The 21,225-nt window shown below is 42.7% G+C and overlaps 1 protein-coding gene across 9 annotated transcripts in view; it reads right to left on the bottom strand.

Annotated features, from left to right (window-relative positions):
* Positions 1-712: 712 nt before the first annotated feature.
* Positions 713-21,225, bottom strand: part of SRPK2 (SRSF protein kinase 2) — a 272,628-nt gene continuing 252,115 nt past the window's right edge. For 4 of the 9 annotated variants that reach the window (XM_049894468.1, XM_049894469.1, XM_049894472.1 and 1 more), the window contains 6 exons: positions 16,891-16,991; positions 16,671-16,778; positions 12,461-12,530; positions 11,727-11,819; positions 11,262-11,354; positions 713-1,192 (listed from right to left, as the gene is read on the bottom strand). In XM_049894468.1, the coding sequence (XP_049750425.1) occupies positions 1,008-1,192; positions 11,262-11,354; positions 11,727-11,819; positions 12,461-12,530; positions 16,671-16,778; positions 16,891-16,991 (650 nt within the window). In that variant the 3' untranslated portion in view covers positions 713-1,007. The remainder of the gene's footprint in view (positions 1,193-11,261; positions 11,355-11,726; positions 11,820-12,460; positions 12,531-16,670; positions 16,779-16,890; positions 16,992-21,225) is intronic. The other 5 variants (XM_049894471.1, XM_049894473.1, XM_049894474.1 and 2 more) reach the window with 2 other exon arrangements.

Genomic DNA, 21,225 nt, shown 5'->3' with positions numbered 1-21,225 from the left:
CCCACTGCACTGCAAATTTTATCTACCACACTTGTGTTTTAGACACTCATGCTTTTCAAAAAAAAAAAAAAGTTATTTTCATTCCACACACTGAAAATGTTTCTACTGTCCAATTTAATCTATGTATATAGTTTAACTTACAGTGCTTGGTGGAGGCAACACCACATGGTACTGGGTTATCACATTTTTAAAGGGAAATCGCTCTTTTTCTTTAAAAAGTACTTTGAAAAATACGCAAAATACGAATGGTAGTGCTAACCTATAATGCATATTTTAGAATGAGAAGCATGTCTTTTCTTCCTTTAAAGTGCCAGACAAGGAATGAAATCTTGTAAACCAGAGACACACTGTTTAAAATCCAATGTAAAAGGTCTGTCATGGAATGAAAAGTTTGCACCGCTCCTTGGAGCAGTTAAAGACTGCTACATGCAACTTAGGCTACAAAGCACTCAAGACTTAGTAGCTTTTCTGAAATTTGAGTCCCCATCCCATATTTAATGGAAATTAACATTTACAGGGTGCATTTACATATGCTATAATACAGGAATGATGTCCCTTTGCCAGAAAATAAAATAGTACATTTCCTTGCTATTTCTTACTTCCAACTTGATAATCTCTTACGATTGTAAATTATATAGTACTCGGCTAAAATATTTCTTCATAAATAGTTACAAAACCTGCCCAAACACAAGGGGGAAAGTATTTTTCATTCAAAAAAAAAAAAAAAAAGACATTTGGATGTCACACAAGAAACAATGCTTAGAGTCATGTTATTGTTTCCAGATGAAAGTGGGTCAGTTAACTACTTAGCTGAAGACAAAAGACTAACCTTCCCCAGGATCACAGTGCACAAAAAGCAAAATGTCAAACAACAGTACCTCAAAGCAAAATAAAGGTCTGAGGATGAAGCCAGCTCACTTGTAATCCTGTTAAAGAATGAGAGTCACCGTTTAGGTCCAATGTACTGGATAACATTTGCTAGCTCAGAATGCTGTATTTGTAGACTGCTAAGAATTCAACCAAGGATGCCGAAGGCATTCGCCAGCTGAAGCTCGTTTTTCTGGAACCATTTCTAACATCGGGATCAGGAAATCTGTAAACTGTGCAGCATCTTCATGGGGCCAACCATACTTTTCCACAAGTACATCAAAGAGGCTCCAGGGCTTCAGCTTGGTGATGTGCCGCAGTTCTCCTACAGGGGAAAAACATGCCAGTATCAAAAAAGTTTCCTATTTCCATTTCCCACTGTTGGTCCAGCCAGCTTCTTTTCAATGATGCAGACAACCTACCTGCTGAACACTATGGCAATGACAAAACAGGCCAGCTCTCCCCTCTAGGCAATAATCACTACAGGTATGCATGACTGTGCCGTATTGCAAATAAACTCGACGGGTATTAAATGGGGACTGATTAAAAACGGAACAGTTCAGGACTCACACACATCAGTTCCAGGTTTATTCAAAAGTAGGATATTTTCATCTGCAAAGGATGATGGAGCCTCTCATTCTAATTTGGGATTCTTTTGTATTCTCCAAACTAGTTTTGCAAGAGCTATAAGATATACACTATTTAAATTACTTCGACCATTGTTTGTGCATGTTAACATGCAAAAACAAAAAAAGAGCAAGGAATCTTCTCCTCTAGAACAGTACTGTCCAACAGAATTTTCTATGATAACAGCGATGTTCTGTACCTCCACTGTCCCATGTGGTTGCCACCAGCCACATGTGGTACTGAGCACCTGAAATGAGGACCTATATTTATTATCCTGTGTTTAAACAGCCACAAGTGGCTAGTGGCTACCATATTGGACTGCGTAGTTTTAGAAGCCAATTCGTATCACATACCACTCATGGCTACAAATTTGTGGTAAAATCTAAGATTCCAGGACATGACTGTGTAAAACCTTAAAGTTATACTTTTCAAAATGTGCTGCAATATAAAAAGTATGGACAATGAGCAGCCTTCACTGACATAACCCAGTGACTAAGCTAATAAATAGCCTGTGAATTGTAACGCTTTTTTATATTGGGGGAGAAAAAAAAGATTTTTAGGTTGAACTACCAAAAGGCCAGGCTAACTTCATTAAGAATAACTCGTTTTCTCTGTCTGATAGAAATGTTCACAGGACTTCCTGTCTGTAGAGAGGGCTCCCTGAGTACCCCTCAGAGTCAGCCCTGAGCAGTCCCACCCCAGGCCACTGACTTTTTCTTTTTGCTCATACCTTTTCCATTTGTATGTTTACAGAATTGTAATCTGTCTTGTTAAAGACACTGGCATGTAAAATAAGTTTCTGGTCCCAAAGGGAGGACTGGGGAGGTCCAGCAGCACTTCCAGAGGTGGAGGTCAGGTCTGTTTTTATGAGGGAAGGGAACCTGCAACCTTAGACGTGGAAAAGGTGACCACCTCGGGAAGGAACCTGCAACCTTAGACGTGGAAAAGGTGACCACCTCGGGGAAGGTCTCCGCAAGAACAATGCGTGAACAATCACTGACTGTGCACCCCTTTTAATGCAGAAGTCGGCCTAAGGAAACAAACCTTGACATTCTGCAGCCTATCCCCAAATGACACTCACTGAAAAATTATACATGCCTGTAAAAATTACAGAAACCCTGGGGGCGTAGTGGTTAAGTGCTACAGCTGCTAACCAAAAGGCCGGCAGTTCAAATCCACCAGGCGCTCCTTGGGAAACTCTATGGGGCAGTTCTACTCTGTCCTGTAGGGTCGCTATGAGTTGGAATCAACTCGATGGCAACAGGTTTGGTTTTGGTTTTTGGTAAAAATTACAAATGCTCAGCAATAGGTGAATCTTGGTTTAAAAATAAATGATACATCTGCTTAATGAATATTATTTCCTATTACTTAATAGGAAACCCTGGCAGCGTAGTGGTTAAAAGCTCAGCTGCTAACCAAAAGGTCAGCAGTTTGAATCCATCAGGCACTCTTTGGAAACCCTACGGGGCAAGTTCTACCCTGTCCCTATAGGGTTGCTATGAGTCAGAATCAAGTCGACTGCAACGCGTGTTTTTATTACTTAATAACATGGGGTGGGAATCATATGGTACAATGTTTGGTAATAAAAACAGGGAGTCAAAACTGTGTTCTACTATCTGATCGCCAGGGTGATTTTTAGAAGGCCCAAGAAGATGAAAAGCAAGGCACCAAAACACCAGCAGTGGCTTTGTTAGTATGTTTGTTACTGCACTTTCCAACTTTTCTGTAACGTGGCTATATTGGTTTTACAGTGACTGCTGATCTCACCACAGGGGCAGATAAAGCAAACTACCAAAGCTCACCCTGACATGCTGAAATAGTCTCTGGAAAGGTTAGAGAGCTTTGCTCACTGACATTCACCCACTCGGACTTGGAATTCGCTCCAGGCTGGCAAATGAATGCAACCGCTGAGAACCAGTTTGCTCAGACAAGCAAAGGAACCTAATACTGAAGGTGCCAATTTTAAACTAGGATCCATCAACAGGCATCAAATTAAGTACAAACTTCCATGAAAAAAAACAATAAGCCTTTACCACTACGGATACCTAGAAATCTGCATAACAGTGATGAAAACAACACACTGCTGATAGACTATAAAAACTATCCATAATAACTAGCAGCACGAAAAACTGATAAAAAGTCTAAAATATCTAAAATACTTTTGACCAGGTAACCACCCCCCCCCCCAAAAAAACCAAACCTGCTGCCACTGAATTGATTCCAACTCATCGCAACTCTGTGTTACAGAGTAGAACTGAGTTCCCTTGGCTGTAATCTTTATGGAAACAAATTGCCAGGCCTTTCTTGTGTGGCTCCACTGAGTGACTTCACACAAAAAAATTGCATGTGCAAAGATGCCATCTATAATATCTATGACTCACATCCATTCCTCAGCTCCAGGCCAGAGTGTAACATAGAAATTTGGTCACCATCATTTACAATACTAAATATAATAAGATTAAATATTTTTAAAATACTCCTTTACTATTTGCTGCTATTGTAAAACCCATTTCCAGCCTTTACTCCTGAAGAAATGCTGAATATCAACCTTTCCTGTAATTACAAGCTATCAATCTCAGTATCAACTCTCACACACATGCACTCAAACAAGAGGTCAGCAAAGATACTGGGAGGCGGGGGATGACTTTGTGATCAGGTGCCCCCCTCCAGCAGCCCCTTAAGCTTTCTCATCTGTTCTGAGGGCACAAATACCTCAAGAGAGCTGGGGACAATGGGCAGTAAAACAGGTTCGTTCTTTCTCTGGAGTAAGGGCTTTGTGACAGTGGCTGTTTCTGCTTGAGTACAGTATGTCCCAGATTATTAGAGTGCTTTTGGAAGAAAAAAATCGAGTACTTCCATTAGGCTTCTCTCGAAGGTTATTTCAAGTGGTCTGTGAAGAAAACTATTGTTTTGTCCTTGAAATTATATTACTCCAGAATTAAAGATACAGGCACATGAGGTCTCATACCACACCTGAGGGGGACTATAAAGACAAATCACAGCACTGTATTTCAGTGACTACTGGTAATTATAAAGCAAATCATGATGTCAAACAGATTAAGTTTCAATAGAGGTCATGTAGAAAGTTAACGTATCAATAAACATCAGTACAAAGCAAGAGGCAAAATGTTAGAAAGCTGAGCAAATTCTTATACAGGTAGACAAAGTACATGTAGGCAAATATTGAAGTTTCAAATTGGTAAAAATGCTACCTCACACCACATAAAAAAAACTAACCCCCAATGAGTTGCAGACCTAAATGTAAGTACTAAAACTTTAAAACTCATAGGAGGGGTAAATCTTCACCACCTTGGAACAGGCAATGGTTTCTTAGATAGGACACCAAAAGCAATAGATAAATTGGAAGAGAAATGGAAGTATACAAAAACTTGTACACGAATGTTCATAAAACAAACAAACAAACATTGTTGAGTCGATTCCAACTCATAGCTACCCTATAGGACAGAGCAGAACTGTCCCACAGGGCTTCCCAAGGAACAGCTGGCAGATACGAACCGCTCATCTTCTAGATAGCAGCTGAGCTCTTGACCACTACACCACCAGGGCTCCTGAATGTTCACAGCAGCATTAATTCATAATAGCCAAAAGTAGAAACCACCCAAAGCTCCATCAAGTCATGGTTGAACAAATATACCCACCCACTGATAACAACCCCATAGGGTCTTTCCAAGGCTATAAATCTGTATGGAAGCAGACTGTCACATTGCTCTCCCGCAGAGCCACTGGCGGTTTCGAACTGCTGACATTTTGGCTAGCAGTCAATCATTTTAACCACAATGCCACCAGGGCTCCTTAACAAATACACAATGGAACATTATTCACCCATGAAAAGAAATGGATGAACAACATGGATGAACCTCTAACCATAATGCTGAGTAAAAGAAGCCAGACACAAAGGCTACATATTGGACGATTCCACTTGTATGAAATGTTTGGAATAGGAAAATCCATTGAAACAACAGAGCAGGTTTTGCCAGGAGATGGGGCAGGGGAGGGTGGGAAGTGACGGCCACGGAGTTTCTTTTTTTTTTTAATAATTTTTATTGAGCTTTAAGTGAATGTTTACAAATCAAGTCAGTCTGTCACATATAAGCTTATATACACCTTACTCCATACTCCCACTTACTCTCCCCCTAATGAGTCAGCCCTTCCAGTCTCTCCTTTCGTGACAATTTTGCCAGTTTCTAACCCTCTCTACCCTCCTATCTCCCCTCCAGACAGGAGATGCCAACAGTCTCAAGTGTCCACCTGATACAAGTAGCAGGGTTTCTTTTTAAGGTGACAAAAATGTTCTAAAATTCAATAGTAATAATGGCTGCACAACTCTGTGAATAAAACTCAATCAACTGTACATTTTAAAAGGGAGAATTCAATGGTATGTAAAATTACATCTCAATAAAACTGTAATAACTGGTACAAAACATACAATAATAACTCCAAGAGTTATTCCAACGTGTGTTAATGCATGCAGTAAAACCAAACATTTTGCTAATCAGCAGCTCATATTAAACAACAGAAATAAACTGGATGAACCATCATGGAAATGAACCTATTATTTCATTGCTTTTTGCATCCTATGCTCAAATTTAAAATTTCTAGAACGATAACTCAGATTTGATCAGCTGTGTGGCCTTGTGGTTTGTTATTTTTGCAATATATCTCTGTGATGTGTTTTGTGTCATTTGCCTCCTGGGCACAGCCACACTACTATCGCATCCCAAGTCACAACTGTAGCGAGGATGGCCTTTATCCTCCACACAAGAGTGTGTGTAAGAGGGAAAGAGGGGCTAGAATAGTTATTACAGGGCAATGGGCACTAACCGAGGACCCCATCCATGGTCATCCTACTAAACCACACAGATTTCTACCCCAAACACTGGATAAAGGTTAATTTTTAAAAATCTAATAGGCAAAACATTTACTTAATGTACACTTTGTCAGGCACCAAACTGATGCCTGGGGACTCAGCAGCAAGCATGACAAAGACCCTGTGCCCCAGCATTTATCTTCCAGGGTCTCATCACAGAGAACAAGACTTCCTACAACTTACAAATCATGTTTAAGACGAAACTGTGGTTAAGACTCCATAGTATGAGGAAATCTTTCTTAGCTCTTTCCATAATGAGCCAAGTTTCCACTGAGGGGGGAAAAGCCCTGGGCTTACCACTACCACCCATCTCGGCAGCCAGCGCCCACAGGGGCATAGCAGCGCCTCCACAGATCCAAGCCCTTCCTTCCCAGTGTTTCCACAGGTGACAGAGGCCCTCAGGGCACACCCCACAACTCACAAGTTGTTCTACCCCGATGCTTGGCATTTGTGTTTTCCCTTCTGCAAAACTGCAATGATTTGAAAAGTTTTTTAAAGCTTGAAGCCAAGAAAATCAAGGAAGGGCAGTGACCATTTCTAGCCTGTACACATCAAAAGCCCACAAAACAGCTTTACTCTTCACAGAAATAAGAAAGTCTGCTGATTTTTAGGTCATTCTGAAGACAAAATCTTTCTAACAAGTTTCATTTCAAACATTAAATATTAAGAACATGGAATGCAGCACCTCTTCTTACCACACAGCCCGCCCCTCCTTCCCCTCTCCTGCATCTTCTCCTCCCCTGCTGACTTGCGCTCACTGATCCTGAACCATCACCAGCAAGAGCAGAAACGGGCATCTCGAGCTGCGGACATGTGCAGCCCTTTGCCCAGCAGCAGTTTCTTGCATGCTTTGACATTTTCCACCCTAGTTAAGACGGTCTTTAGTCCAACACATCCCTGTGTACAATAGTCATGCACAGAGATCCCACCACATGGGGTGCCTTGATCCAAGAAACAGTTAAAAAAAAAAAAAGTCAATCATCCCCTTTGACACTTACATTCTCAACACAAGAAATTTTTCTAAAACAATAGTTATTGACCTATCAAAAGGAAGTCTGTTTAGCAGTCCGGTGAGGTTACCCTCAGTTTCACTGTTGTTTTTACCCCCAGCCGAGGGCTGGGGCACTTCTGAGGGGCAACCCACCTTCTGAGCATAGGATGGGACAAAACCCACCGAGGTGCTGATTTCTACTGGGCCATGTCTAGTCAACACACTGGTTTCTTAAAGATCCCTGACAGCTAATGTCCACTATCAAAGGGATAACCGGCAAATTAACCATGACAGGGTGAGAGCAAGAATTACATTCCCTGCCAAAAAAAACTCCATTTTTTAATTCCTGTTCAAGGAATAATTCAAACTAATAACCATGACTTTCCATTGAATGATAAATAGGAAGACAGGATGTCACTTAGCTGCATACGATCTTAGGCTTTAGCACAGACCCCGCTCTTGCCTGATAAGAAGAGCAGGGTCCGGTGTGGGCTGATAATATGCTCCCCATCCAGGAGGACAGAGAGGCAGGGGAACCTGTAACTCACTCTAGTTCTCTGTTTTCTAATGTGACAAGCAAATGGATCGCAGCTTTGTTTTGCTTTTCCTTCGTCAGTTCTGACACAAAAGTATTTGAGAAAACATTTTAAATGATACATTTAAGATATAATTTCCAAAACATATATCTGCATATTTTTTACAGAGACATGCCAAAATACAACTTTTATGCAACGAATCATTCCCCTCATCCTAGCGAACGGGGTGAATCCATTTTCATGATAGGCTCTCATTCCTCAAAACACTCCTGCGGCTTCTGTAAAAACCCTAAATCCTTCTGATCTCCTCAGCCATTACAAAGAAACAACAATCAGGAAGAACAGAAGTCCCCAACCCCAGCCATCAAGGGGATTTCGTGCCTCGTCATAAATGCTCCCTTATATTTACAAGAAGGAAGAAAGGAATCTGGTTACCATGGTCACCCTGAGTCAAAATGTCTGTGGCCTACCATCAGCAGTGATGCCGAATGCATGCTAAAAATGCACGTCACCTTAAAGCAAACGCCTCAAAAAGAACCTGTGCACATAAGTACTGAAGCATTCGGCATAATGATGGTGACGACATACTGCACACAGGAGCCCTCTTGGTGCACCATGTTTGACACCTCCAATTCACACTGGGGTGTGAAGAAGGAGAGTGTAAAGGGACAGACTACGAGTTCTCCCAAGAGAGAAGATGCTGCAGGGAAGAGTATGTGGAGGCTGCCATCCAGTCATCAAGGGCCGAGGGGCAGCCACTCTCAGCTGAACCCGCCTGTGCCTCCGATATCATGCACCACACATCATTCGTCAACCTGCCCTGTGAAGTCTGCCCCTACCAGATGCAGGAGCCTGCAGAAGGTTCCATCCCCACTGCTGGTCCAGGGCCTGGCATTTCTGCTGGCTATCCGTACTTGGCCAGAATCCAGTCCAACAGGCACGAGCACCTCAGAGCAGTCCCTCTACCAGCAAACTTGGCTGGCTGCCTTTGAGGAAGGGCCCCTCTTCCTCCTCCACCCCCTGTGCACAGTACATGACCACCCCGCCCCTCAGCTGACAGTGGGCAGAGAGGAATGCAGAGCTCCCTGTCAGCTAAGAGGAAAAGCTAAGAAGAGCCACCAAAAAACAAACTCAAACCTGTTGCTGTCCAGATAATTCCTGACCTTACAGGACAGAGTAGAACTGTTCCATGGGGTTTCCAAGGCTCTAAATCTTTACAGAAGCAGACTGCCACATCTTTCTTCCATGGAATAGCTGGTGGGTTCCAACTGCCAACTTTTCACTCAGCAGCCAAGCACTTTAACTGCTGCACCACCAGGGCTCCTCAAGAAGAGCCACAATAAAGGTTTAATTCCCAGGTACCTTTCTTAGCTGAAGGTTCTCACTACCTAGATCCCTGTGGTGGGTGTACAGGCCCCAAACCCTGGTGCTTGACGGGAATGAGCAAGTGCTGTGGCCCAGTGCCTCACCTGCCTGCCCACTTCTCCTCTAATGATGTTCTTGATTTCCATGACAGGTGAGGCTGACTGAGCTCCACTTGGCCCCCTCCCCACCAGCTTTCACCAGGTGATGGGAAGGGCTGTGGCTAGAAGCTCACTGCAAAGTCATCTACCAGCCAAGTCCTCCTGGGGTCTGTCCATCTCCCACAGGCTCTGAAAACATTTGGATATTTGGAAGGAGGAGTCTGCCTCGATTAAACAATTTCCCTAATCACAAAGAATAACAGCCCACAATAATCCATAGTTTCTCCAAATAAATAAAACGTTATTTTTAAATAACATTTTTCTGGAAGCTTCCTAAGGAACCTTAGTCCATACTCAGTAATACTGCTGTTTAGAAGGCTCTGTGAATGTTTCTGATGTCTTTCTGTTTGTAGCTTTTGCTTTAGCAATAATAACAGCTATTGTATCATCATTTTATACGTTCTTATGACAACAACGCAACCTGTTACCTGATTGATGGATGAGGACACTGAAGTTGGGAGGTTACGTGATGTGCCCTGGCCTCACAGCTGACAGGATCAAACCCCAGCTCTATCAGTGAACACAGAGGTGTATGGCAAAGCCAGTGCCCTTAGTTCCACATGGCCCGTGAGAATTTGTGTGGGGAGGACAACTCTGTACCTTGCTCATGTGACCCAGACTCAGGGGTCAGATGCTCAGAACCAAAAATTCATGCTGGTTGTCTGACAGTTTTTTCCCTGACAGTTTCTTTTCCTGTGATAAGCCTTAAAAAGCTATCTCGTTACGTAGGTTCACAAGCCACTTTCACCCGGTGTTCCAGCAAAGCTGAGAAGTGTGGTCAAAGTACTCAAAGTAAGTGGAGCAGGAAACCACCATCACCCAGAACTTCGGTGCATCCGGTTCTCAGGTCTCGTACATTTAACAGGGAAATGTAATTTAAAGATAAAACAAGGGCTGGATAGCAGCATATCACCAGAGGGTATAGTAAAGGATTACTACTCTACAAGAATTCCATATCTCACAGGAAAATAAAAAGTCAAATTGATTTTCCAAATTTGGTTAAGGTAGGGGAGATGGGAAAGTATTTGGGACTTTCAGAAATGTCTAGAAACTCCATGTTCTGCTCACATCAGCTTTCCAAGTTCTTTATTAAGGGGTATTACAACTAAAAAAATTTAAAGTGGAAAAATTTGAATTAAGAGCAACAAATACGCTCTCACAAAAAATATGGCATTGGGGAATATTTTTAAAAATTTCTTTGGGCTTCTGGGTGTTTTTCAAAATTGATCACTAACTGGGGATCACATAGGGGTATGAAAGTCATGTAAGGTGATGTCAAGGGAAAATGAACAAGAACAACATTAAAATAAATCAACTATGATACGGTGGGAAAGTAAGATTTGATTGATAAGAACATGATGTACATAAGATTTCACAGGCCTGTACCTACTGCATTAAGCCAGCCCCTCCTATATTCATAATCAAATAGCTCAGACAGACCACAGAGGGGAGCTTTGTGTTAAGTCCAGTCTCTGGGGGCACTTCTCCTATGTTGCAGAGACACTTTGTGTCCACGGAAAACGGAAAGGTGAGTCTAGCTGGCTTCTAAAAAATCACTGAAACACCTTCTACAAACAATTAAATACACAAATTAGTGCTTGAGGTAGGAAAAGGGAGAGGTGGAGAGGGGAGGACTTGGGGAAGGTGGTTCTTACAAAATTCTTATTCCAGATACCAGACGGCTCAGGTTTACTTCTCGAGTGCTTTCTTCAGCAGAATTCCCCAGTTGTAAAAGTCCAGATCTTTCTCCACTGCCCAAACACGAACGCACAATTTCTCCTTTTGGGAGAAGATTATGCTGAAAATTAGTGTTGTATAAATACCGTTACCTTTTCTGGTGAAAAACTCCTTGGAATATTTTCCCAACATAGCGTATTTTCGAGGGATTTTCCCCAGCAGTTCAATGATCAATGCTATGTGATCTGCGTTGGAAAACATTGCCAGCAAAACAGAAACACATGACAGTTTAATCAGTACACTGCATGCAGACACTGCCACCGCCCGCGCAGACAGAAACAGAGTGCGCCGGGCTTTCCCCTGCTGGCCGGGATTGGGGTCAGTGCTGGAGGGCACCAGCTGTCAGGCACACTGCAGAGAGGCCAATTCTCAGGGCACCTGCAAGGATGGGGCCAAGTGCGGTCTCCCCCATCCACTTTGAAATGAGCACAGGAATTCTGCTGGGGTTGCCTTTTGAATTTAGGAGAAATGCCATTGTCACCATTAGTGTTACAATCGGCAGCTGCTATTCCGTTTCTGTCTGCATCGTGGCGCTTTTCAAAAAGAAGAGGTACTACCTCTGCGATTGAAGAATTCCCGGGAATATTTTCCAGATAGAGCAAAGTGCCTTGGGATACTGCCTAGCAGCTCTATGATGTGGGCTATGTGGTCTATGAAGGAGAGAAAAAGGATACGGGAATGGGAGGGGCAAGGGGAAGGATGGGATAAAAGAAGAGGGAAAAATTGAAATTAGTAAAAAATCAGAAATAGATTCAAATCAACAATGTCTGCAGCATACCCATGCAGAGGCTCTGGGGACTGGCTGGTCTCAGGCACCATCTGGAGCTTAGCCAACAGTGACTGACACCAGCTCACCCCAGCATCACAAGCAAATAAGCATGGAGATGGTTGGGTTTGCAGATGGAATTCTGGCCGGAATTCATGGGTTTTCAACTCAGCTCCCAAACAGGACAGAGAAATGGGCAGCAGATGAGTGGACAAAAGGACCACTGAGCAGTTTCAGGGCTCATACAGTCTGTGCTCTCAGCCGGCCACCACCCTGCCCTGTGAGAGGTCTGGTGGGCAGGGTTGCTCAGGACTGCTCAGGCCTGCGAGGCTCTCACGGAACAGCCTGGGCCAGGCGGGCTCTGCCCGCTCATTGGGATGAGGGAGCTCCAAACTCAAAGGACAGATGTCTGAATTTGGTGTTTGGACACCAAACATGGCTCTACTTTGGCACAAAATCATTCTCCAGAAGCTTGGAGCTCACAGGAGACCCAGACTGAGGCACTTGGCAAGCAGCAGTACTCACCTTCATCTCTGGAATAGTCTTCCCCAGAATGCGGTTCAAACAAATAATCTCCCGTTGCCAGCTCAAATGCCTAGGACACAACAGATGACATGCTAAGCACTTCACAGAAAACTGTCCCCAAGTCAGCAACTACTTCTTGTAGAAGAGAGCTACATTTTATGAAGATCTAAATCAAACCAAAGAGACTCCAAAGGGGCTCAACACCAATTTTTTTGCTTTCTTCCTTAAAGTTCTACGAAGCCCCAGAAACATAGGAAAATCTCACATTTGGCCCCAAATCCAAGAAAAGTAACTGACTCACATATTCAATGGCCCGAAGGGTCTTTGTAGGCTGGGAAACAATCAGTTCAATACCTTACAAGCCATGAGTAAAATCTGAAAACCCTATGGAAGAAGACTCAAAAAGCCACTTGGAAGTTGCAATGAAAGTCCTGGCCGCCACAGACTATGGGTTCCCCTACTGCATAGACATAGCTCAGGGAGGTCAGGCAGTCAGATAGGAAAGGTCCTGTTATGCCAGAGGACACGCACGCCCAGGGGACTGAGTTAAAAAATGAGAAGTGTGAAAGACAGAAACATCCAGAGAACTCTGAAGGCCAGCTCATCAGCAGCCACCACACAGCCATAGCTCTGAAGACTGGAAAACAGCATTCCCAAGAGGAAGGCCAGCCAAGACCAGCTGTCCAGAGGGGAAAACAGTACGTGCTTCTAATGAAATAACCTGACTCAAAGAAGCATACCAATGAAATGATTTTAAAAGAAAAAGGAAGAAGCAAAATGGACGTTCCCCACAATGTTACCTAGTCCTCCTTCTCTGGAGAGTGACTAGATCTTCTCAACAAACATGACATGCACAACAGGTCAAAGAACATTACAATGAAACCACTTGCCTCTGTACCTTATAGCATGCTCTATGCTGGCATCTATGAAAACAAGACCGATGACGCAGTTCAATCAGTTACTCCCAATATAATGTTCATTATTATTTATTTTTAATAGTTGGGAACTTTGGGTTCTGAGTAGTGTGTTCTCTTCCCTCTGTACTTGGCCCCGATCACATCAGAGGGCTTTCCCCGGACCAGTCTCTGTTCTTGGGAGATCAGCTGACTCTCTCCTGAAGCACCTTTCCATGACAGAGTACCCCATTCTCAAGAAATGAAATGCTTATTGTTCTGTGATACACTCAGCGCTGAAGAAGTCTAATGATATCTGACAGATTGACTTTTCTTATTTCCATGGTACCGACCATAACATTCACCAAAGGGTTCATAAAACGTTACCATTCCAGGCAATCTGACACACAAATGCAGAAGAGCCAAAGTCTTGGCCCACACAGAATTTTCAGGTCCTGCATACTTAACACCTGGATGAGCCCCAGAGCTCATGAAAAAGAAAATAAATTCAACTACTTTGCCCAATTTTGTCTTCCTTCTTCAGCTGTAGAGCCTAAAGCTCTCTTCCCCTACAACAGCAGGCTCGTAACTGTGAATAAGGTCACGCTGCTACCACACGTCAACCCTCATTTCCATTTGAGTCTCTGTACAATTTGATGCTATTTATAAAACTCAAAGGTTTCTGCATTTTATTATAATCTTTACTTTATTACAGCTTTGTATTATGAAGTAGAATGAAATATAATGTTGCATCTTTAAACTTCAAGCAAAGGGTGGAGGTTGAGGTGGAGGAGTATTGCCTCATCTCCACCAGGTTCTCCAGCCCGACAAGAGAGCCCTCTCAGCCATGGCTTTATGGTGTGGGGATGAAGGTTAACCTTGTCCTGAAAAATCACCTTCATGCCAGTCAACTGTAAAATACCTCATAGGTGGCCCCAGAAGCACTGAGGGAGCTTATGCTAAATCCTTGAGAAAGGGGGCAGGCTAAAAGAGGTGGAGTAAACGCTTTTCCTTAGAAGCCTGTTATTGGTATTTAAGTCACTGTTGATAGGAACAGCATTTCAAAAAGTTGGTAGGACAGAGAGATTGTGTGGAGGGACGCAAGACAGGTAACCTGGCAGAAAACTACAGTGACAACTACGTGGTTCTTCCACGCCATCTGTGATCCTGTCCTATTTTTCTGGTTATATCACCAACATTTAACACCCAAAATTAGAAGCACAGGGTTTTAGAGCTGGAGAGTTCTTAGAATCTAATTCAGGAGAGCCTTGATATACCCCTTTGTGTTGCCGGTGACAAGTAAGACTTGGCTCACCACGTCCTGAAAGGGTACATTTCTCCCCTGCAGCTCTGGTTGCTGAAAGTGCTCTCTCCTTCTACTGACCTGAAGTCTGCCTCCCACTGCTCCCAGCCCCCCATCTCGTTCTGCCCTCTGCAGCCACACATGGTGAAGCAAATTCCTCCTCCACCAGCAGGTGCTAAATTCAAAGTAATTAGCACATATCCACTGTTTCTTTTCACCATTCTTTTCCATACATAGCCAAGCAAGGGACTTTGTTTTTGACCCACTGAAAAACAAACCAATCAGTCTAATCAAATCTATCTGTCTATCATTAGGATCTGGTATTATCTGTCAGAACAACAGAGAGGCAGTGTTACAGATTTGGCCGTATCTGTTAAGCTAACTTGAAAAGACACAAAGCATCTTTTTTTTTCCCCCCCTTATCATCTGGTACTAACTGTTAAGCACAATGCTTTTTAGTTTAGCATTCCAAACCAAACCCACTGCTGCTGAGTCAATTCCAACTCATAGCAACCCAGTAGGACAAACTAGAACTACCCCATAAGGTTTCCAAGGCCATAAATCTTTATAGAAGCAGACTGTCACATTTTTGTCCTGTGGAGTGGCTGGTAGGTTTGAACTGCCAACCTATCAGCAGCTGAGTGCTTAGCCAATGCACCACTAGGGCGCCTTACTTTAGCATTAAAAACCCACCCACTGCCAAGTCAATTCCGACTTATAGCGACCCAATAGGACAGAGAAGAACTGCCTCATAGAGTTTCCAAGGAGTGCCTGGCAGATTTGAACTGCCGAACTTTTGGTTAGCAGCCGTAGCACTTAACCACTACACTTTAGCGTTAGAAGACATAAGATACAGTAAACTCAAAAGACTTGCTAAATTCATCTCTGAACAAGATACTATAATTACCATATTCTGCAATGCTTTTTCTAGTGAGAAGACAAACGCCAATTCTTACACATATGCCCTTTTGTTTAAATATCAGAGTTGAACTTGGATAAAAAATAATATGAAACAGAAAAAGCATGAAAAAATCACCTAAGACAGTGCGCACGCACACACATGCACACACACACACACCCCACCCCCATCTTTTCCAGCATGGGAACAACAAACTGAAGTCCCCTAAGAGGAAGGTGCTGGACTGGCCACGAAACATAGCCAGAGAGAGAAACTGAAATTAGCTGTGGATGAGAGACCCTGCATACTCATCAATCCGCAAGGCATGAGTAAATGAGAAAACAACAGTTGTGTTGGAATGGGGCGGGGGGGTGGTTAGACACAAATAACTTGTGATACACAAAATTGGCAGCAAAAGGTGATATGACACACGGATGAAAGAAAAGGCACCCTGATGACCTGAGGAAAAAGTCACCATATTCTCTACAGGTGTAAATTCAGTCACAGGGGACATGGAGCTGCTAGTGCCCCAGAAGTGCCTGGACAGTCTTAAATGATAAGCCAGAGTAGTCACAAGATTTTGCTTTATAAAAGAAAAATTAAGCATGGGCATGTAAGGAAATTCTTTCATCTCCAGTGAGGAGACTGCACCTTTGGCCACCTGGAATGGGTCTGACCTTTCTGCCTCAGGAAATCTCCCTGGAAGGGACCACTCTCATCTTCCTCCGCAGTCAGGGTGAAGACTAAAGTTCCCCACAGTCTGCAAGCTTTCAGAAACCAAAATGAATTAATTCAAGTCTTTTTGTCACCACAGATGAGGGTACAAGTCTGATTCTTGGGACTGTGGGCTATGTATGGCCTTAAGAAGAGAAAGTCTCTCACAAGACCACAAATGAACAAACAAAAAAATAACAACAAAACTTTGTCATGCCTGAGAAGAATTCTTCCAACTCTTGGGACAACCAAGGTAGCAGCCTTCCCTCTACGAACCCACAGCGAACAACCCTCATGGTCAAGAGCGCTTAGGCCACATGCACCAGTAAAACCCTTCCCCATCACAGGCATTAGAGGGATGTGCCCACAAGCATGGAAGAAAATGACAAAGGCTGTTCTTACCATACAAGCTGTACTCCAAATGTCAGCAGGTGTACTGTAACCTGATCCTATTAAAACCTCTATGGATCTATACTGACGGGTCTGGATGTCTTCTGTGAAGTGTTTATGCTGAAACGGAACAGACTGCATTACCACAAAGGAACACGCCCATTAAAAAGAAAAAAGTGTTTGCTAACCTATAATCATGAACAAAATGTCTTAGAAAGAAAACTCTACTCACCACCCAACAAGCATTTCCCAGGTCGGCAATTTTAACTCTAATTTTATCTGCATTCCGTGGATCCAGGGGATTCACCAACAAGTCGGCTGCTCGAGTTTTTGCTGGCATGAGCAAACAGAAGGATAGTTAATGATGGGACAGGCGGTTTGCAAGTGTGAACAGAATGTCTGTCAGGCACAGTCTCTTTTCCTAGAAAAGTGATGGGGTTGTCATTTAGATTTGGAATCCTATAAGGTGAACCCAACAAAATTTAAAATTCTTGGTCTCCATTCTTGAAAATATTCCACAAAAGAGAGCAGACTGGGCTGCCCAAGGATTACATGGACACTGCTTTGCCCTATATCCTTTTACCCCTAATTCATTCACCTCTGGGCCACCCTAGAACAAGCCAGCCTTGCAGAGTTTCCTGTCTGAATCCTTCCAGCTGCTCCACTTTCTAACTCACTGGTAGCTGAAGCTTTATCACAGGGAACATAAGGTGAAGAGAATGCTGCCTCAAGCGCCAATCACTTCTTATGTCACAAATGGTTCATCTGACACCACGTGACTTGCAAAGTCCCAGTGCCCACTCCCATCATCTCCCTCTGTTTTAGCTGAACACACAGATCTCAGGGTTAAATGGTAGTTGACTAAGAAATACAGATTAAAGGCGTTAAGCTATTCTGTTTTGTCTTTGGACAAGGGGGACTTTGGAACAAAAGTCTCCTGAGACAGCCTGGACTATAAGTGTAAACCTCTGAGGTCCCTCACCAACTTGTCAAATCTCCAGGGCACTTTTGGTAACAGGCTGGCCCCTGGGGAATCTCAGTAGCAGTGTAGAACCAGACTTTCCAGGGCTTCTAGCGCCAGAAGGGCTTCCAAGACAAGTCCAGACCAGGCCTGTGCCAGCTACAGTTAACCAAGGGCAAGTGACAAAAATAACATGGTGAGTCCCAGACAGAAAATCCTGAAGTGAATTACCATCTTCATCATCAAACCACAGGATGACCTGCAAACTCAGCTTTCTGGAAAGGATGGCATGTAACCATGGCTTTTACAAGATAATTTTGAAATGGTGTTCACAGACTAAACAGAAAAGCCTGCTCAATGCAGAATATTAATTACCTACCTCAGAAAGTCCTATGGTTTACTTAAAGCTGGGCACTGGTAAAATAAATTAAATCTCCTTTTTGGGTGTATCAGAGCTGAGGAACCATCACCACAGAGGCGGCTCTGCTTCTTCGGCAAGCCCCACACAGGCAGGAGGCCAGGGATGCTTACTGTCATAGGGTGGTCAGTAGACAAGGTGTTGGGACCTACCACACCCAGGGAGCTCCCCAGAAGGGCTCCACGGGAGGCTGAGAATTCTGGTTAGTGTTTTAACCCTCAAGACCTATTCCTTGGTGGATCAACCTGGGCTGTTCAGACTCAGGTGTTCCTTTTTGCTACCTGCCCTATGCCAACTTCCGTTCTTATAAGGATAGAGATCCACGATGAGGCCTCGCCAAAGGGCACATATGAGCTGAGGACAAGAAGCAAAGGAACACTGAAAGGATGAGAAAGAAAGCATACAAAGATGTGCCAGAGAAGGAAAAATATATACCCTGATAACAGGGCAGAGACCAGACAGAGTTCCAGGATAAGATAAAAATGCTGACCTGACAGATAGATGGGCAACACTAGAAATGGCTAGATGAATCCCTGATGTCACTTAATCAGTAAAATTATTGTTATTCATGGATGACATGATCCTAAATAAAGAAAATTCCAAAGAGTTCACAAGAAAACATCTAGAGCTAATACGAGTTGCAGGGTACAAGATCAATAAACAAAAATCAGTTGGGTTCTTACACACCAGCAATGAGAAATCTGAAAGGGAAATTAGGGGAACAATTCCATTTATAATAGCATCTAAGAGAATAAAATATCTAGGAAAAAATTTAAACTGGGATGTGAATGACTTATACAATGAAAATTATAAAACACTGTTGAAAAAGATTAAAGAAGACTTGATAAGTGGGAAGACATTCCATGCTCACAAATTGAAAGATTTAATATTGTTAAGATGCCAATACTACCCAAAGCGATTTATAGATTCAACATAATCACAGGGCAAATTTCCAACTGCCATCTTTACAGAAATGAAAAACCAGTCTTTACCTTTATATAGATCAGCAAGAGGCTATGCCCGAATAGCTAAAGAAGTGTTGAAAGAGAAGGACAAAGTAGGAGAACTCACACTTCCTGATTTTAAAACGTATTATACAGTGACAGTAATCAAAACAGCCTGGTATTGGTATAAGAAAAGACACAGAGACCAGTGGAATAGTTGAGAGCCCCAAAATAAGCCCACACATCTATAGTCAAGTGAATTTTTGACAAGGGTGCTATGTCCATTTGATGGGGAAAGAAGAGTCTTTTAAATGGTGCTGGGAAAATTGGATTTCCACATGTGGAAAAATGGAACAGGATCCATTCCTCACACCATAAACAAAAACAAATTCAAAATGGATTAAGGACCTAAATGTGAAAACTAAAACCATAAAATTCTTAGAAGAACCAGCAGGGGCAATGCTGCCAGGCCTAACTTTCAAAAACGAATTATCTAATATAATAACTAAAGCACAAACAGCAAAGGACAAAATAAATGTGACCTCATAAAAATTTAAAACTTTTGTTCATCAAATATTTTACAAAAAAATGAAAAGACAAGCTACTGACCAGGAGAATATCTTCAGAAACCATATATCCAACAAGAATCTAATAACAAAAATACATATAAAACTTCAAGAACAACAAAAAGACAAATAACCCAATCGTGAAATGGGCAAAGGACTTAAATAAACACTTCACTAGAGAGGACGTTCAAATAGCCACCAAACACATGAAAAGATGCTCTATGTCATTAATGATGAGAGAGATGCTAATTAAAACCACAATGAGATACCACTCCCACTGGGATTCGTTATTGCTAGGTGTCGTTGAGTTGGTTCCAACTCATAGCAACCCTGTGTACAACAGAATGACACTTGGCCCAGTCCTGTGCCCACTGGGATTGCCAAGGTAAGAAAACAGAAAATAACTAATGTTGGTGAGGATGTGGAAAAATTAGAGCCCTTATCCATTGCTGGTGGGAATGCAAGAGTATAGTCATTATGGAAATCAGTGTGGCTGTTCCTCAAAAAACTAAAAATAGAACTACCATATGATCCAGCAATACCACTCCTAGGTGTAAACCCAAATACTTGAAAGCAGAGACTCGAAACTGATACTTGTACACCAGTGTTCATTGCAGCACTATTCCCAATATCCCAAAGGTAGAAACAACCTATATGCCCAACAACAAATGACAAAATGTGTACGTATATACAATGGAATAGTATCCAGACATTATGAGAAATGAAGTCTTGATACAGACTACAATATGGATGGAGCCTGAAGACATTATGCTGAGTGAAATAAATCAATCACAAAAAATATTCTATGACCTCACTTATTTAAAAAGACAAGAACAAGCAAATGTATAGAGACCAAAGTTTATCAGTGCTACCGAGGTAGTGTCAGGGGGAGGGGGGCGGGGGGGGGCTAACAGTGACAGAAGAATTCCAATGATTAAGGGTAGGGCTGCATAGCCAATTACTATAATTGTCAATAAGTTGCTGAATTGGCAAAAGCTGTGTGAAAAATATGACAATGACCGCCCCCCCCCAAAAGTAGGTGCTGAGGCTGCTTACGTACAACCAAACCCTTCACTGGATTTGGGTCCTTGGTTTGGAGGTTTAGGGTCATGGTTTCAGGGGACATCCAGTTAATTGGCCTAATACTGTGTTTAGTGCTTCTGTTCTACTACCTAGTTTGCTGAGTAGTGCCTGGGGTCTTAAAAGCTTGCAAGTGGCCATCCAAGGCACAACAGTCAGCCTGTATTTGCCTGCAGCAACAGAGGAAGAAGGAGAGTCAAGAACAGGAGGAGGAAATGAATATGTGGCTAATTGCCTCCATGAACCACTGCCTCCTCTACCATAACACCAGAAGAACTGAATGACGTCCAGCTACCATACTGAACATTTTCATCAAAAATTCTATGAAAGAGTTCTAATCAAAAGGTGGAAAATGCAGAATGATTTCAAATGCGAATGGACTACAGACTTTCTGGAGCCATGGAGGCTGGATGAACCTCTGAAACTATTGCCCTGAGGTAATCTTTAAACCTTAAACCAAAAATATCCCCTATAGTCTTCTTAAAATCAAACAGTTTAGCTTAACTAGTAAAAAATGTCTGCCTTGAGCATTATTCCCATTCAAGATCTTTTTATATGGAATCTATTTGACAACAGCAACTCAAAAGATTAGATAGGA

Source organism: Elephas maximus, chromosome 8 (assembly GCF_024166365.1).
Source record: "Elephas maximus indicus isolate mEleMax1 chromosome 8, mEleMax1 primary haplotype, whole genome shotgun sequence".
In the NCBI taxonomy this organism is placed as follows: domain Eukaryota; kingdom Metazoa; phylum Chordata; class Mammalia; order Proboscidea; family Elephantidae; genus Elephas; species Elephas maximus.
Note: the sequence above shows the minus strand (reverse complement) of the source record. Positions and strands in the feature narration are given on the sequence as shown.